This window comes from Oryx dammah, unplaced genomic scaffold, assembly GCF_014754425.2.
Source record: "Oryx dammah isolate SB20612 unplaced genomic scaffold, SCBI_Odam_1.1 HiC_scaffold_26, whole genome shotgun sequence".
In the NCBI taxonomy this organism is placed as follows: Eukaryota; Metazoa; Chordata; class Mammalia; order Artiodactyla; family Bovidae; genus Oryx; species Oryx dammah.
The window spans coordinates 18,935,528-18,954,146 of record NW_024070210.1 but is presented as its reverse complement, the minus strand read 5'-3'; the positions used below and the strand labels follow the sequence as shown (position 1 = coordinate 18,954,146).

Genomic DNA, 18,619 nt, shown 5'->3' with positions numbered 1-18,619 from the left:
CATCCTCAGTTTTTAAGTGAAAAAAATAAAATGATGGAGTCAAGAGTTGGACCCATGACTGACAGGAGTAGCCCAGGGAAGCCAAATCAGTGGAGTTGTTGTATGTCCTGTAAGCAGCACTTGGCAAGCATCCCCTCGACGTGGCCCCTTTCAAACACCTTCTGTAAAGAGACTTTTACCCTTGGCTAGTGTTAGTGTGAAAAAGTCCGCATTCAGGATTTGTGCAGGTTTGATGGACTCTGTCACTTAAATGAGACATTTCCCTTTGGCCTGTGACAGCTAAATAAATTTGAGTTGTTGAAGAAACTGTGCCACAGGTTTCTGCCTGGTATTGATCACCTTTTAAACCTTTGTTCCCTCTCCCAAAGCAAAGAGCCCAGCCAGCAGCGAGTGAAGAGATGGGGCTTCTCTTTCGATGAGATCTTGAAGGACCAGGTGGGGCGGGACCAGTTTCTACGATTCCTGGAGTCGGAATTCAGTTCAGAAAACCTCAGGTACATCTCTCCAAGGTTTGAGTTGTGTGCAGGAGTTTGTGAAGAAATTTGCATCATCAGTTTCTCTCGACACCTCCCTTTCTTAGTCAAATGCTATGGCTCAAATTCCAATTCCAATTAATGTGGCCAAGGTTGGAGAACAAACTTTATGTTCAAGCTTTATTATCACTGGATGAGCACCCACCAATACCACAATTTTTGGTTCTTTAAATCCAGATGACATGTGTTCAAGCTATTGGAAACATGTCTTCAATAATAAGTCAATGGTCGAATGGATTTAATGACACCATCCTTACACTAAAAACATAAAACCATGGAACTCCATAGCAGAAAGGGAGCTCAGAGACCTTTCCCTTTAAAATTTTCCAGTCTCTGGGGTCCTGAATACTTGACAGGCTAACCAGGAAAAAGAGGGGTCAGTGGGTTCACTTCAGAATTTCAAGAAGTCACAGTAAATACTGTTCAAGAACTGGAGACATAACTATAAAAGCTAACTAAAATATACTTTTCCTTTTGGGGGGGAATTCTAGCAACTCCATGTAGTGGTTACTTTGGTCACTTGACGCCAGTGAAAACATTGATTGTTCTATTGGTCTATGAGTAATCAAGATGGGGAAAATGTACAAATGTGTTGATAGTTACTGTTTAGTAGAAAAAAAACTTTTAAAACATGGGGTTCATTGTAAGAGAAAAGCAAGGGAGCTTGTACAAAGGGGTAGGGATGGTGGTCATGCAAAACTGAGTAACCCGGGATTTATTCAGGCTTTCATTGTATTAGATGTAGAAACAGAGACATACAGAAAATGTGACTTATCTAAGACCCTGACTCATCTTGGCCAAGTGATGGCTTCTCAACGGATAAGATGGAAATCTCAGTGTCTTCTTGGCACCAGGCTCTCTTTTACATACAAAGTTAATTCCCATTTTCCAATGGCATTTTTCCAAAGAGTAACTTTATTTTTTTTCCTTTAAAAAGACCATACTCTGTGAACAAAAGACTGTGTGCTATAGTGTTAATGTGCAAAATCCATGTTATATATTTGGAGTTGGGAGACCATATCAGTCCCGTACATCCATCAATGATATTTATCACACACCTATGCTGTCCCCAGCCCCCAAGAATCTGTGGAGGGGATGTAAGAAAGACAAGATGCATGATCTCTGCCTGCAGCAACCTTGTTGGTCCTTGAGAAAAACACACAAGAAATCCTTAAATCATTAAATGAATATAAATGAGTGTAAACTCTGAGAACCGTTTTGGCAATGTTTTCAAAACATCCTACCAGACTAGGCACATCATAAGCTGGGCTTTAAAGAGTGCACAAGATACTGATGTAGACAAGAAAGAGTGGGGGGCTGCTCTCAGCTGGAAGACCCTGAGAGCTGAGCTGCGGTGGGGGGGACTCTCGCACACCACGCAGTCCTGGGAGGATGGGTAGATGCTGATTAACTGGACTAGCGAGGCCATTCCAGGCAGCTGTGTACCTATTGTAAACCAGATAAGGCTGAATATCTGATTTCAGGTTATGACACAGAAGAGCTCTTTCCTTGTGCTGAGGCATTATTCTACACTTTGCTTCAATTCCTAATTAAGTATTTGTAATAGAAGACTTGACTCTAGACCACTTAATCAGGATGGTGCTCAGACCAGCCTCCTAGGCCATGCCTGCAAGTGTCCTAGGTGGGAAACCACCCTCTCTGTGGCCAGCATGCTGTGCCCAGGTAGACTCTGCGTGACGAGTTCAGCCTCAAATCCCACCTTCAGCTTGGTCCCCATGAGCTAGCCCTGGGGGTTCTCCCCATGTTCCCTGCTCATCCCTGTCCACGGGGACCCCAAGATGGAGTGCTGTGTGGTTTGTGGTTTAGTCACGAAGTCATGTCTGACTCTGCGCAACCCCATGGACTGTAGCCAGGCTCCTCTGTCCATGGGATTTTCCAGGCAAGAATACTGGAGTTTGTTGCCATTTCCTTCTCCAGGGGATCTTCCCCACCTAGGGATCGAACCTGGGTCTCCTGTATTACAGGCAGATTCTTTACCAACTGAGCTACTCCAAAAGCCCATGGAGCTGTATAGAGGCTCCCATAACCTGGCTATTTCTTAGCCACCTGCACCAGTGTGGAGATTTGGAAGGATGACCAGAGCATTCTGGTCCTTGTGAGGGGCCCCGGGGTGGGACCATCGACTGGTTCAGCACTGCCTTGCCCAGTCTGAGTGTAGCCAGGGCCATGAAATCTGCATGCATTTCAGGCCGGGAGCACACAGAGGAGGGTGTCCCTGGCAGGTGTCAGCGCCTCCTCCTGCCTTACCGCCTGTACTCTGCCAGCGCCTCACTCCAGGAGGGCTGCAGTCAGTCCTGGGTGAGAGTGCATGTGAGCAGGTGTGAGTGTGCAGTAACTAATCTCCCCCAGCGTGAATGCATAAATCCAGACTTAAAGAGGGTCCCTTCTGATCCGTGACAGGAGAGCGGATAAAGGAAATAGAACAGCCTGAGATAAAAAGTATAGCCCAAGAGCTTCTAAAATCCTCTCTGCAAGCCCAAATTCTACTTGTATGATATTCAGCATAATTGGATACATGGGGGAAGCTTTGGCTTTAAATCACACAACTTTAGGACTCTTGGGTCACCTAGAACCAGGTCCTTTCCTCTCCCTCCATTTGCAGCCATTCCTGTGGCCACAGATACCAGCCTGGTGTCTGCTGTGACCCAGGTCCTGAAGGTGCAGAGTTGAATGTGTCTCACCCCTCACCCAGAGCATCCTCAGGGGGCCCTGTGGCTGCACCTCCCCTGTGGTCCCTGTGAAGGCTGAACACCAGGGCCATGCCATGCGGCACAGCTCTAGGACACTGCCCACCTGTGGTGCTGGCCATGCCGGGATGGTCCTTCCTCCCCTGGACTGGTCAAGCCCAGGTAGCTGGCCTTGGAGCAGGGGAGGGAAAGAGAGAGACTGACCAGGACTCAACTGGATGTACTACAAAGGCTTCTCCACGTCTGTCTCCCCGAGCTCCTTTGTGTCTCTCCAGTGAAAGGGGAACTTAGAGCATGACGTTTTTGCATGACACCTAGAAAAATCTTGCCAGCTCACCAGCCAAGTGGTTCAGTCTCTGCCAGTGCTTCAGAATACAGAGAAGAGGAGCCCCAAAGAGGCATAGGTGTTGCTCTCACCACAGCAAAAGGTCACCCTGGATCCTTGAAGGAAAGAGGTCTGTGATCACACAAGTTGACATCTTCTTTCATCATTTTTTGGGGGGTGAGCCTGTGAGATGAGGGGGGGGCAACACCTCCGAGCACTGGAGGCCACGTGGCCAGGGCATTTGCGGCACACAGCAGGGCTCATGGTTGCAGGCTGTTTGTAGGCTGGGCCCAGGGCTCCATTTGGGTAGGGTGGGCACCCCGCCACGGGAGACAGCTGTTTTCTCAGAGCCTCTAGAATGCATGCAAGATGGGACCTCCTGGTTCTGAAGCAGAGGGTCCCAGGGCGTGGTCTGGCTTGGTCCCTCTCTTTTCTTTGTGTGCTTTCCTAGAAGGGAGACGGGAACCCCTTGCCCCTTGCCACCTTTGCCCCCTCTCTTGCACAACAAATCTTTTTTTTTTTTTTTGGTTGGGCCAAGAGGCACGCAGGATCTTAGTTCATGCAGGATCTTAGTTCCTGGGCCAGGGATCAAACCCATGCCCCCTGCCATGGAAGCATAGTCTCAGCCACCGGTCCACCAGGGAAGTCCTACGACCTGCACGAGTATTCATCCTCCCTGACTTGACCACCACTGCCGCTCGGCAGGGCACGAGTTAAAAATCAAAACCCGCAGCCAAGAGCGTCCCCCGTACATTTTTTATGAGCTGTAACGTCTCCTGAGAGAACGTGGTTGTTCTTCTAACCTGCAAATTGATTATCCTGGTTCCACACAGTGTCAGCTGAAGGGAGAAGCAATTAAAGAGAGCACAGGAGTGTTAGCAGTTTGTCCTGCAGCACTCCAGCCTCCCAGTTGCCCCGAGTCCTAGGAAGACCCCGGGAGGTGGGCCAGGCCTGGTGGGCTTCCCTGAGAACTGAACACATGATTCATGGGGACAGAGGCGCTCACCTGGCACTCAGACAACCTGTGGCATTTGGGCCACTGCCCCGTGAATGTCGCTCAGCTCAGCTGGTGCTGCTGGTGGTGAGATCCCAGCCGAAGCAGAGACCAAGTCAAGTGGCAGCAGTTGTTCCTGAGTTTCTGTTGGCCAGCAGAGGGCACAGAGGCCCTTCCTTCTACGTGGAGCTGGCTTTTCCTGGGAACAAATGAAAAGCTGGGTTTTTCTAACACATAACAATCCTAGTTGATGAGAAGATAGGTAAGCAAGGAACCAGGGCCTGGCCAGACCTCCTGGAAGGACAGAGCGCCGCCTGCTGCTTCATGGTTGCCCTTGTTGCAGCAAGCCTTGAGGAGGAGACCACATTCCCTGTCAGCACCCCGGCCCCGCGGGAGACAGAAGGCCACCTGGGGCAGCCCTGGACGGCCCTCAAGTCCCATCCCCAGCTGCTCGGTCTGAGGGGTGGGGTGGGGTGGTTCTGAGCCCAGGCTGCCTCCCCGAGAAGGCCAGTTGCCCCCACCGGCATTCCTAAGCCGATGACATGGATCGGATGTCAGCCCTGGGCTGCCTCCCCTGACTCTGCAGGACAGGTGATCTCCCTGGTACCCGCACATCCGCCTGGCCTGCCAGTCGTGACAGCCCTTCTGCCGCCGGCAGCCACGGAGGCTTAAGCAGGGTGGGCGGATCCAGGGCCACTGAGAGTCTCTCCTCCCCGCTGGCATCCTGGAGAAGCAGCGGTACCTGTGGGCTTGTGATAAGAGCGGACCCATGCAGGCCTCAGTGGGCCTCCCATCCGTCTGTAAGAGATAGGCGAGGGGCGCTTCTAGGGCTCTTTCGAGGGGAGGGTGGCTGGCCAGCCGGGGCTCAGAGCCCCCAGCTCAGGCCTGAGGGCTCACAGATGGCCAATACAAACCAAGCCTGTGAAAGTGAAAGTCGCTCAGTCATGTCCGACTCTTTGCGACCCTACGGACTATTACAGTCCATGGAATTCTCCAGGCCAGAATACTGGACTGGGTGGGTAGCCTTTCCCTTCTCCAGGGGATCTTCCCAACCCAGGGATCGAACGCAGGTCTCCCACATTGTGGGGGGATTCTTTACCAGCTGAGCCACAAGGGAAACCAAGCCTGTACTGAATTTCAAACTGGCACAAAGGTTCTTCGAAGCCGGTGATGGTAAACACGTATGGGATGTCAGGATGGGGTTGTGACGGCATTTTTACTGTCACCTGAGAGAGATAAGGCAGGTCATCTCCAAGGCAGATGGAAGGCCGAGAGGGTCCCCATGCGTGCAGGGAGAGAAGACTGCTGTCTGGGGGGGTGTCATCCCTCTTCCTCCCTGTCCTCCCCCTCCTCTTCCTCCCCCTCAGCTCTTCCTTCTATTTCTCCTCCTCCAACATGCCTGTTGTTTTTTATACTTTTTTAAAAACTCTTGGTTTTATCTGATAAAGGGAACCTTTTGATTTTTTGTGTGTAAAAGTTAATTATATTTGATTCAGAAATTTCCCTTCCCACCCGCCCCAGACTTCTCTATACCCAGCTGATGCGCATTAATGTGGCTCCCAAATCATTCTGCCGAAAGGACCGCTGAGGCCTCAGGAACCATGGGGAGCCTGCGGCTTTCAGAAGCTGCAGGGTCCTCGGGGCCTGCCCAGAGCTCCATCTCAGAGCAGACTGAGACAAGGGACAGAAGGTGACGCCCACATGACCCTGACTGAGGCATCAGGAAATCATCCTCATTTGTATAAGAAATTGCAGAGTCCGGTAGGCTTGGGATGGACGCTGGCCCAAAGGAGTTGCTTCCAGCCCAGCACTCGGCCAGAGGTGACTCCCTAGGGCTGCCAGGGACTCACCAAGCTGCACGTCAGTCTTCCTTCCAGGCCTTCCAAAAACCAACACTAGCTGCTCTCTTTAGAGCCGATTTCCTAAATTTTACCTGCCCATCAAACATGGTCCTCTGGGAGAAGAAAGCCTTTGTAGGTACTGTCTTCACCAGCTGACCATTTTCACTTGAAAGCACTTGGCCACCTCCTTCATTTCATGGCAAACCTTGGTAGGAGTGGGGGGCGCAGAGCGACAGAGGGAACCTTAGGGAATGGCCAAGGGGGTAAAGGAGACCCCCCACTCCCCGCTGAGCTTCCAAGACCCTTCTGAACAACTGATCAGTTAACAGCCCCTTTGAACTCTACCCAACTCCCTCCCTGCTCCACCACCCCCACTAGTCTGGACTCTGTTTAAAGACTGGCTACTGTGTCCCTCTCCCTGGGTAGCCAGAGGACAGGATTAGGAAAGACCTGAGGTGAGCAGAAAGATAGAGGGCTGGTGTTAAAGGGCAAGTGAGGCCAATGTCAGTGGCAGGAGCCCCAAGCCTTACCATCCAGGCCCCTCCCGACCTGTGGTCACCATGAGGCTGCCCCTACAGCACCCACCCACGGGGCCTAAGAGTATTTCAGAGTTACACCGGGATGGGACGTGCTTAGACCCGTCCACATACCCCTCCCCCTGCTCTGAATCCTCCGCGCCAGGAGCAGAGAGAGGCCCAGAAAGATACAGCGATGCCAAGAGGGCAGCGCAGCTGAGAGCAGGACTTCCTCATCTTCCTCAAGCCGTCAAGGCTCCTCCCTGCCTCTTGGTCTTGGCGAGGAAACCATGAGCGTTTTCTTTAGCGAGATCATCAGAATCCCAAATAGTAAACCAGGGGGAAAGTTTGAGCTCACAGAGCTCAAGTCTCGCACAAACTCAGACCCACACGCAAAGACCACTCCCCCCGGCCCCGCCCCCCAGCCTTCTTTCCTGGTGGAAATGAAGCTGCGTTACCCGAGTTGGCCACTGGGTGGCACCTTTAGGCCATGCACATGGCTCCACACACTTCTCTGAACAGCAACAGAAAAACATGCTTAACCTTTAAAAAAAAAAAAGAGCGCCTCTTACTTTGGGTGAAATTCGATGACAGATTGAATGCACCTTCCTCCATATCATGGTTCAGCTTCTGTTGTTCCTGCCCTTTTGTTGACTTGAGTACATGTGATTCCCGTGGCTGCAGGAACCACACAGCCAGGGACCTGTCCTCCCGTCTCATTGATGGGGAAACTGGCCTGTTTTGTTCACAGGACACAAAATATGCCACCCAGACCTGAGTCCTGCTGAAATCCCTCTCCAGGGTTGCCTTGGGAACCATCGTCACAACCCAGGGAGCTGTTGTCCAAGCTTTGGCCCTGGCGGCTGCTGTTCTCAGCAGAAAAGAGCTCACAGTGCACGCCTAGCCCTCCAGCACCACGCAGATGCTGAGGGATTCATGAGAGGCAAATATAGTCGTGAATAGGAGGCTTCTCTCTCCAGCAATCCCTGGAGAATCTTTTGTAGAGGGACCCCCGATATATGTCCCTTCAGCTTTGTTCCAGATGAGCCCACCTGTAATCCAACAGACATTTTCTGAGCACCTGTGCTGTGCTTAGTCGCTCAGTTGTGTCCAACTCTTTGCAACCCCATGGACAGAGAAGCCTGGCAGGCTACAGTCCAAGCCCAGTCCTTGCCTGGATTCTCCAGGCAAGAATACTGGAACAGGTTGCCATGCCCTCCTCCAGGGAACATGCCAAACACCATGCCCACATTGATGCTGCAAATAGGCTCCATTTCTCCATCAACAGCATGTGTGGCTGGGTCCTTCCAGCTCAAATATTCATAATGGCTCCAAGATACTATTGCTTCTGGGATCTTTCTTTCATTTGAATACCTCCAACTGATCCCCACCAGATATGGAAAAGGGACTCACATTGTCTGGGTCGTGGCTTCTATGTCAAACAGTGGTTCTCTCCCAAGGGTGAATTTACCTCCCAGAAGACATTCGGTATGGCCAGAAACTTTCTGGTTGTCACAAGTGCAGAGAGAATGCCCCTGGCATCTGATGGGTCAAACCCAAGGTTGCTGCTACATCTTTCTATGTACAAGGCGACTCTTACAACAAAGAATTATCCAGCCCAAAAGGGTAACAGTACCGAGGCTGAAAAACCTTGAGGTAGAGAGAGAAAAATCTCTTTTTGGTGACCAGAAGCAAGGCAATCTTCTAACATACATTTAGTGCAATGATGGAGCACCTTTGTATTCTCAGCGGTCCTTGCAGCTGGGACATGGCTGGGACAGCTGGGGGACAAAGAATGTGTGCCATGGGATGTCAGTTCCAGGACCACGTCCAACAGAGCAGCTACTGTCAGAGCCCCTGGAACGAACTGTCCTTGTGCTTCTGTTTCAGGTTCTGGTTGGCAGTCCAAGATCTCAAGAAACAGCCCCTCCAGGATGTGGCCAGGAGGGTGGAAGAAATCTGGCAAGAGTTTCTGGCTCCCGGGTCCCCAAGCGCAATCAACCTGGATTCTCACAGCTATGAGATAACCAGTCAGAACGTCAAGGATGGAGGGAGATACACATTCGAAGATGCCCAGGTTTGCTCATCTCATCAAATAGTTCTGTCCCAAGATGTTCATGTGTCAACTCCACTACCCGACTCCTTGAACACACATCCAAGGTGTTGTATGTAGTTATAAGCTCAGCCTTTATTTATGAGGCCATCAGTGGGGACCATTCCAGGTGGATGCACAGTGCAATTCCAGGAGGACTGCTTTCCTAAATGAGTTATGTTATTACGTAGAAATAGAAATTTACCATTATGTGTGTGCCTTTTCCAGGAAAATCTCAAAAGTGTTTTTTACAAAACCCGAAGTCCTATAGTAAGTCATAGTAAAATCTGGAAGGTAGAGCACAGCATCAGCAAAGTGGGGAGAGTGGGCTGGAGGGCCAGGGGTCAAGACCATGCTCATAACCACCATCCTGCACTGTGACTGCCAATCCGGCAGTGATGGAGCACGTCTGAATTCCATGCTGTGTGCCCTGTGATGAGACACCATCGGAAACAGACCAAAGCCCCTGCCCTCGAGGAAGTTAAAGGCTAGTGGGAGAGAAAGGCAGGGAAACAGGCAATGTCGCCAATAAGTGAATGAGCTCTGGGGTGTAAGGAACCCATGAGTTGGTGGGCAGGGGGTTGACAGGGAAGGACGCACGACTCTGCACAGCACTGCTAGCACACAGATGCTGGTGAAGCTGGTGGAAGAAACAGAAGCCGCCCTAAACGGCAAGCTTAACTTGAGGGCTGGGAGACGCCATCTCTAGAGATAAACATCAGATCCATTTCTCACTTCCTGGCCCCTAAATTTTGTTTCCTGCCACCATCCCACACCCGGTGATAGGGCTTAAGGTTTTGCTCTGTGTCCTCAACCCCCTTCATCTCTTGCACCTGTGGGGTCCCCAGGTGAGAACTGCCCTCCCACAGACATTATCATCTAATTTAGGAAACTCGGTCTCTGGTGCAGATAATGGCATGAGAAGAGAAACGGTGGCCTCAGCATCCCAATTTGCCCTGTTATTTGCTCAGAACTTCAGAATGGAAACACTTAGCAGCCTCAACACCACAACTGTCTTTCATGTGACCCCCCTGGTTGTGAGTTCCACTGAATGCCTGGGCCAGGTAGATTTGGTTTTGTAGAGTTCAGTGACTTAGCTTTATGACATCCCAACTCCCTCACACCCTTTGCAGCTTCAAAGTGAAATATTTAAGTCACAAGAAATCTTTTTTTTTTTTTTTCCTGATAGATTTTTGTATGTGTGTGTGTATGTGTACCAAGCACATAGTGACATTATCCTGGTGAGGAGAATGATGGAGAAGCTTCATAAGTGATGGAGAAGCCCCGTGGGTGATGGAGAAGCTCCATGGGTGATGGGGAAGTCCCCAGATGAACAATCTGAAGCACAATCCTCAACTCTCCATCATTCATGAAACAGATGTTTCATGTTTTTTGAGATGAGATGTTTCAAAGGGATATTTGTCGGAACCATCATACTCCCTGCCCAGTATTATCACTCTGAGCAAGATGTCAGAAAGGATTTATTTTCATGTTTTATTATTGAAACTTGCGGGCATTTTTTATGGAAAAGGAAAAACTTTGTGAACCCTCATCCAGCCTCAGCAATCATCAGTATAAGACCGATCTCATTTTATCTGTCTCCCCGCCTACTTTTTCACCGTTAGTTTTAAAACAAATCCAAGACTTAACCATTCCATCTGTAAAATACTTAGGTATGTATCTCTAACAGAAACTGACCCTTTGGTCTTAACATTCCCGCAATACCTTAAGAAATTAGCGATTATCTCTTAATAACATCAAATGTCATGCGAGTGTTCAGGTTCATAGTATTTCCTAAATGCTGTTTTTAAATTCTTATTCAAAATCAGAATCCAAATAAAGCCCACACATGTAGCTCGCTTTGTCTTTTAAGTACATTGTAGTCTATAGGCTCCTTTTATGTTCTCCTCACCCTTGCAGTTTATTGGAAGAAGAAGTTGGGTCTTTTGTGCTGGAGAGATTCCACCATCTGGATTTTTCTGTTTGCAACCTTGTGTTGCTATTTAATGCGTCCTACCATCTGCATTTCCTATAAATTACTAGTTTGACTTAGATATTTAATCAGATTTTAGCTTGATTTTTGTGGGCAAAACTACTTCCTAGACTGTGCTGTGCTCTCTTGTCAGAAGGCGTATGATGTCTAGCCGTCTCCCTTTGTGGTTTTCGCAGCCACTGATGTTCATAGTTTAGACCCATCAGTTAATTAGGGGTTACAAAATGATGTTCTAATCCTGTCATTCTTTCTTCATTTATTAAGTGAAATACAAATAGTCAAATACATCTACTATTTGATTATTTAGTAATACAGTTCACATAGGAAAGATGGAATATATGTTTGAATCATTTCCTCTATTTGCCAATTTTAAAAATAATGAAGAGTTTACTGTCCTCTTCCAATGGTGACCAATTAGGGTGTTTTTGTGTGTTTTTTAGTATCCTTGTAAACCCATGGGTTTAAGCATATCAGCTATGTATTAACCCTTTTTGTTTATTATTGTTATTGCTGCTTGCATTGTACCATCTCTGGCCAGTTGGCTTCTTCTGACATGACCCTGGTAGTCTTTGATGTGATCCAAATATCAGGGAAGCTAAGATGATCCAAGCCCTTTCCCAGACGTAGAATCAGCTAGTTCTTCAAGAATCTAAGAATCCCTTGTTTTTCTTAGTGGGAAGTATTTAGAGACGATAATCTGGGCATTTTGAGGCACTCGTTGTTCCTGGGTTGGCTATCATTTTTAGACTTTTCCAGTAGCCAAAACTAGGAAATAGGTGGTGGTTGTTTCTGGTGAAAATACATCATGAATCATACTGATACTTTGCATTCAAATTCAAAACTACTGCTAAGTCACTTCAGTTGTGTCCGACTCTCTGCGACCCCATAGACGGCAGCCCACCAGGCTCCCCCGTCCCTGGGATTCGCCAGGCAAGAACACTGGAGTGGGCTGCCATTTCCTTCTCCAATGCATGAAAGTGAAGTGAAAGTGAAGTCGCTCATGTCGTGTCCGACTCTAGCGACCCCATGGACTGCAGCCCACCAGACTCCTCCGTCCGTGGGATTTTCCAGGCCAGAGTGCTGGAGTGGGGTGTAGGCAGATGCTTAAGTGGATTCAATGGCAGTGATGGTATACCTGAGCGTATCATCAAAACTGAAGCTAACACAATCTTTTCCGGAATCTGCAAAGCAATCCTGTGGAAGTACTGCTTCCTAGTCGGGGACTCTGTTGACCGGACCACGCGGCCGCGAACAACTGGCCCTCAGCGTCTTGCGCGATCCTGGGGCAAACGTCTCCAGGAGGCACCCATGTTGGGTGAGGATGGCATCGGCAACGGCTACCTCGCACTCAACCGCCATTTAGAGAATAAGCATCGTTTAATGCTCCATTTTAACATCCACTTCACGGGCCACGCTCGGGCCACGGTCAGAGTGCAGCCCTAGGCCCGCAGTCCACAACCACCACGTGCCCTCAGCCATCAGGGCTCGACTCCCGCGGCTGGACCCCACCCCGCCCCGCCCCACGGGGCCCGGGAAAAGCCACAAGGGTGACACCTCCGCCGCCCCCAAGGCCCGGACCCCCATGTCCTGTTTCCGACCCCTCCAGAGACAGATGGCGTATACCAAAACTACAGGGGATTTTATTTAACTTCTTCTTTCTTAGGTCTGTGTCTCCTTTTTCTAGAAACCTGATTCTCAAAGGCACTGTTGATGACAGCGTTAGTTCTTCACGTCATTTGCTTTATCCTACATCGCCACAGAGCAGCCTCAAACTCACAGTGCCAACTAGCAGCAGCAGTATAATCATATCAGGACTGCTCACTCATTGCCCGGTTGGTGGCACTCGTGGTAAAGAACCCGCCTGCCAGTGCAGGAGACATAAGAGATGTAGGTTCAATCCCTGAGTTGAGAAGATCTCTTGGAAGAGGGCATGGCAACCCACTCCAGTATTCTGCCTGGAGAATCTCCGTGGACAGAGGAGCCTAATGGGCTATAGACCATAGGGTTGCAAAGAGTTGCACGCAACTTAACACATGCATTTCAAGTGTGGAAGCACTATAGTTTAGTCAACTGACTATTGAAATTTAGTCAATACTCCTATCAAATATTTCTTGACATTTATATTGTTACTAAGTCAAGAAATATTTGATGGGAAAGCTTGGGAAGTCAGCACATCGTGCCTTGATGTGCTTCTCGATATACACCCTCCATTAGCACAGTTCTCTGCCGTTTTTCAGGTACATACTCACAAATATTGGGTTGGCCAAAAAGTTCCTTTGGTTTTCGTTAACATTGTACAGAAAATCTCCAATGAACTTTTTGGCCAACCCAATGTATTGTGTCTCCTTACTGAAGTAGACTAGACATGTGGATACCCAAAGAAAGCATTTGTAACCTCATCATCTGTAAGGACTGGGATTCTGTGACTTCTAGTAAAGCACTCTTCCTAAACCAGTTTCTCTTTTCAGCACATTCCGTTTTGTTTCTCAAGTGTGTTTTCATCATAAGTACACCAAGTGCTTCTCACTAGCACTGTGACCTTGGGCAAGTTCCTTAAACTCCCTGAGTCTTCTTCCTTCATCTGTACAGAGACGCAATGATACCTCTACTGTGGAAAGGGAATTAGGTGAAATAAAACATATCAACAAGTAACAGTGTCTGGCCCACAGTAAGACATTGCAATTCTGTCTTATTAATGTCATTAATATTCTTTCTTATACTTTGTGTTTAACAAATTTGCTTTAAAAAAATTCACATAACTGCATGCAACCTTAGTACCCAGAGATAACCGCTATTCTAGTACTTTTTTCTCTCTCTCAATTCATGTGTATAGAGTAGCTGTGCAAATAGGTTGATTCTGTAGCCTGCCTTTTACACTAAACTAAGAGTTGGTTTAAAAGGCTGAATTTCTTCTGTGGATGGCCAAACAGTTTAAATTTTGAGCTTTGTAGGTCATATAGTCTATATTACTAGTACTCAGTTCTGCCATACCCAAACAGCTACATTGTCATAGTGTAACAATGGAAAATACATCAATAAGTGGGCACAGCTGTGTTGAAAACCTTTATTTTTAGACTCTGAAAGCTCATGAAACATTATTCTCCTTTTGATTTTTCTCAGTCACTTAAAAATATAAAAACCATTCTTAGGACATAAAGAAGTAGATGGGGGGCAGAGGTGCAGAGTTTGAGATCACATGAAAATCAGTGAAACATTTCAAGAAATCCAGAAAGATAGATAGACGATAACGGGTTGGGAGCCATTAATCTTTCATTTACATGGGAGAGAGGGTTAGAGGAGACCTTGCTATAGTAACAGTAATCCACCCATCTCCATGAATGTTTCTGCATTGGAGTTGAGTATTCTAGAGCCCGCGACCGAGGGGAAGTCAGTTGGTAAGTGCCATGATCCTCACCCTGCCTGGCCAGCCCTGCTGCCTGCACCGGCTGCACAGGTGTGACTTCAAGGTTTCCAGGTATGGGGGAGAGGGCTAAAATCCAGCCAGAACTTGCTCTCAGATCTCCCAATGTGCCTGTCAGGTCTACCATAGCACTGCCCCTGGGTTATCAGAGCTGAGGTTGTTATGCAGAGACCTGGAGAAACTGGTCCCCAGAGAAAATCCCCAAGCCGGGGAGCAGGCTCTGATCCTAGCCACATGCCCTGTCTAGGCCTGTAGGACTGTTCCTGTAAGCCCTTTACACTTGCTTGCAGTCACTCAGTTTGCCCATCTGAGAAGTGGGAATGATGACACCTAAGCCCTTTGGAACACCCCCCATTGGGATCAGAAGCCACCCAACAGTGGTCAAAGAACCAATAAACGTGAATATCTGGGGTCAGTAGCTGGAGTGAAGACCAAGCCACATTTGTGGATTCATTTGAAAGGAGCCCCAGGGGAGGGGGTGTAAGCTCTCTCTGAGGGTTTTGTTTTTTCATGTGACCACAGGCATTGTTACAGCAAAGTTAACTGCCTGTGTTTGCTTCCTGTGGAAATATCCCACAAGACGCCCTGTCAGCATGGGCCCAGCATTTGCACTTCTGTTTTGCCTATCCATTTGGCTTCTTCGAAAATTTGGGCCAAGATCAAATGTTCCATAAAGGTCTGTGGGCTGTGACCATAGCCCTCAGCTGTTTTTTGTGTTCTTCCAATTTCACAGATTTAGCTTCGTGAGGGGAGAAAAAGAAGAAAAATGAGCCATGACTTTTTTTTTTATGGACTCAGTTCTTTATGCTAGGGATTGAGTTCTGTTCTTAATGCTGGGGCATCAGGAGAGTTACATTGCCACCCACTTGCCTTGTCATCTCAGGCAAGGATCTTGAAGATTTGTGCCTTAGTTTTCTCATCTGTGAAATGGGGATGATGTCTTCTCTAAGCCCTCTAAGGGTTTTTGGGAAATCAAATGAGCCAATAGCCCTGAAAACTCTTTGAATAAGTGCTATATTCTTATATGTGTGAACTCACAAAAATTAATGGCTTTAGTATTCCCTAAGGTCTCATAATTCCAAGCTAGATCTAAACTCCCAAGAAGATGTCTGCTCTTGGAAGGAGTTCCTTGTAGGGAAAAGCAAAAATAAGGTATGTAGGAGCCAGATCTGGGGGACTCTGGGTATCTTCCTAAGGAATTTGAATTTTCTTGCCCTGAAGACAGTAGGAAAGCATTGAGGACTTAGAGCTGAAAGAGGAGGAATCAAATGGTGGTAGGCAGAGCAATAGGAGCCGAGAGAGACCTGAATCTGGGGGCTTGTTGTCTGAAGCACTGCTGGTGGGTTTCAAGGAGAGAATGAAATCACAGGAAGTATCGTGAGCCTAAGGCTTCCTCTTAGGGCATTCACCTCTTCCCAGAGCCTCTGCAGGCAGCAGGAGGCAGGCGGGAGTCAGCTGGCTGGCATATGGGCTGCCTGGCTTCAGTTTTAAGTCCAGAGTATCTGAGAATGTTGAAGCCTGGCTTGGAGAATTTTGAGCATTACTTTACTAGCATGTGAGATGAGTGCGATTGTACAGTAGTTTGAACATTTTTGGCATTTACCTTTCTTTGGGATTGGAATGAAAACTGACCTTTTCCAGTCCTGTGGCCACTGCTGAGTTTTCCAAACTTACTGGCATATTGAGTGCAGTACTTTCACAGCATCATCTTTTAAGATTTGAAATAGCTCACTGGAATTCCCTCACCTCCACTAGCTTTGTTCATAGTGATGCTTCCTAAGGCCTACTTGACTTCACATTCCAGGATGTCTGGCTCTAGGTGAGTGATCACACCATCATGATTAGCTGGGTTGTGAAGATCTTTTTTGCATAGTTCTTCTGTGTATTCTTGCCACCCCTTCTTAATATCATCTGCTTCTGTTGAGTCCATACCATTTCTGCCCTTTATTGTGCCCATCTTTGCATGAAATGTTCCCTTGGTATCTCTTATTTTCTTGACGAGATCTCTAGTCTTTCCCATTCTATTGCTTTCTTCTATTTCTTTGCATTGATCACTGAGGAAGGCTTTCTCATCTCTCCTTGCTATTCTTTGAAACTCTGCATTCAAATGGGTATATCTTTCCTTTTCTCCTTTGCCTTTTGCTTCTCTCCTTTTCTCAGCTATTTGTAAGGCCTCCTCAGACAACCATTTTGCCTTTTTGCATTTCTTTTTCTTGGGGATGGTCTTGATCCCTTTCTCCTGTACACTGTCATGAACTTCCATCCGTAGTTCTTCAGGCACTCTGTCTATTAGATCTTTGTGAACTTGCAGATGTTCAAGCTGGATTTAGAAGAGGCAGAGGAACCAGAGATCAAATTGCCAACATTTGTTGGATCATCAAAAAAGCAAGAGAGTTCCAGAAAAACATCTACTTCTGCTTTATTGACTACACCAAAGCCTTTGGCCATGTGGATCACCACAAACTGTGGAAAATTCTTCAAGAGATGGAAATACCAGACCACCTGACCTGCCTCTTGAGAAATCTGTATGCAGATCAAGAAGCAACAGAACTGGACATGGAACAACAGACTGGTTCCAAATCAGGAAAGGAGTATGTCAAGGCTATATATTACCACCCTGCTTATTTAACTTATATGCAGGGTACATCATTAGAAATACTGGGCTGGATGAAGCACAAGCTGGAATCAAGATTGCCGGGAGAAAAATCAATAACCTCAGATATACAGATGACACCACCCTTATTGCAGAAAGCAAAGAAGAACTAAAGAGCCTCTTGACGAAAGTGAAAGAGGAGAGTTAAAAAGTTGGCTTAAAGCTCAACATTCAGAAAACGAAGATCATGGCGTCTGGTCCCATCACTTCATGGGAAATAGATGGGGAAACAGCGGGAACAGTGACAGACTTTATTTTGGGGGGGCTCCAAGATCACTGCAGATGGTGACTGCAGCCATGAAATTAAAAGACACTTGCTCCTTGGAAGAAAAGTTATGACCAACCTAGACAGCATATTAAAAAGCAGAGACATTACTTTGCCAACAAAGGTCTGTCTAGTCAAGGCTATGGTTTTTCCAGTGGTCATGCATGGATGTGAGAGTTGGACTATAAAGAAAGCTGAGCGCCAAAGAATTGATGCTTTTGAACTGTGGTGTTGGAGAAGACTCTTGAGAGTCCCTTGGACTGCAAGGAGATCCAACCAGTCCATCCTAAAGGAAATCAGTCCTGAATATTCACTGGAAGGACTGAACTGTAGCAGAAACTCCAATACTTTGGCCACCTGATGCGAAGAACTGACTCCTTGGAAAAGACCCTGATGCCAGGAAAGATTGAAGGCAGGAGGAGAAGGAGACAATAGAGGATGAGATGGCTGGATGGCATCACCGACTCAATGAACATGAGTTTGAGTAAACTCTGGGAGGCTTGGCGTGCTGCAGTCCAAGGGGTCGCAAAAAGTCAGACACAGTGGAGCTACTGACCTGAACTGATCTGAGGCTGTTCCAAGAACTGTGTCACTGGATCCTTTGAGTCACTTGTCCATCTCCCCACCCTTCCATTTCATGAACATTCATTCTCCCATTTGAGTTGGGAGACCTTGACCTGTGGGCTGTGAAGTTCTACACCGAGGGAAATGGCAAAGGATGTAAGGGGCCTGGATGACTTTTCACACTGGGCACAGCTTGTCCAAGAGCACATCATTCTTTACAAACCAAATGAAACAAACCTAAGAAAATGCTGCATTGGGACTGAATTGGATTGGAAATCTGTCCGTCAGATGGATTGGTGGTTGAATCTGGTGGACCGGTCCAGCCTGTTGACTTTAGTCCCTGCAGGTTCCCGTGTAGGTTTCCTAGGTGTTCAAGCCCCTCTGCTTCCCTGACCTGCAGTAGCTACTGAGATGCCCCATCTAGACCTGCAGTGTCTAGGCTTCCAGCACCTCTGGATTTGAAGTTCTTCACTGGGAGCAGTCAGTTGGTCTTCCTTACCTTCTATAAATCCCTATGACACTAAAATACTGCTCTGCAAACAGTTGTGGTTTAGAAAAACTTTTTTCTTGACAATTTGGTCCAGAATGATAACAAACACAGCTGTACCTATCATCAAAAAAAAGAAAAAAAGGCAGTTTGTTCCTTGGCTTTCCATTTGGAAAAATCTTGCCTCATGACCTCAGAGAGCACATAGAGGAGGTGATCGACAAATAT

General features: G+C 47.6%; 1 protein-coding gene across 5 annotated transcripts in view; it reads left to right on the top strand.

Annotated features, from left to right (window-relative positions):
- RGS6 (regulator of G protein signaling 6) overlaps positions 1–18,619 on the top strand; it is a 617,420-nt gene that overhangs the window by 558,954 nt on the left and 39,847 nt on the right. For all 5 annotated transcript variants that reach the window (XM_040226156.1, XM_040226155.1, XM_040226152.1 and 2 more), the window contains 2 exons: positions 369–494; positions 8,807–8,993. In XM_040226156.1, the coding sequence (XP_040082090.1) occupies positions 369–494; positions 8,807–8,993 (313 nt within the window). The remainder of the gene's footprint in view (positions 1–368; positions 495–8,806; positions 8,994–18,619) is intronic.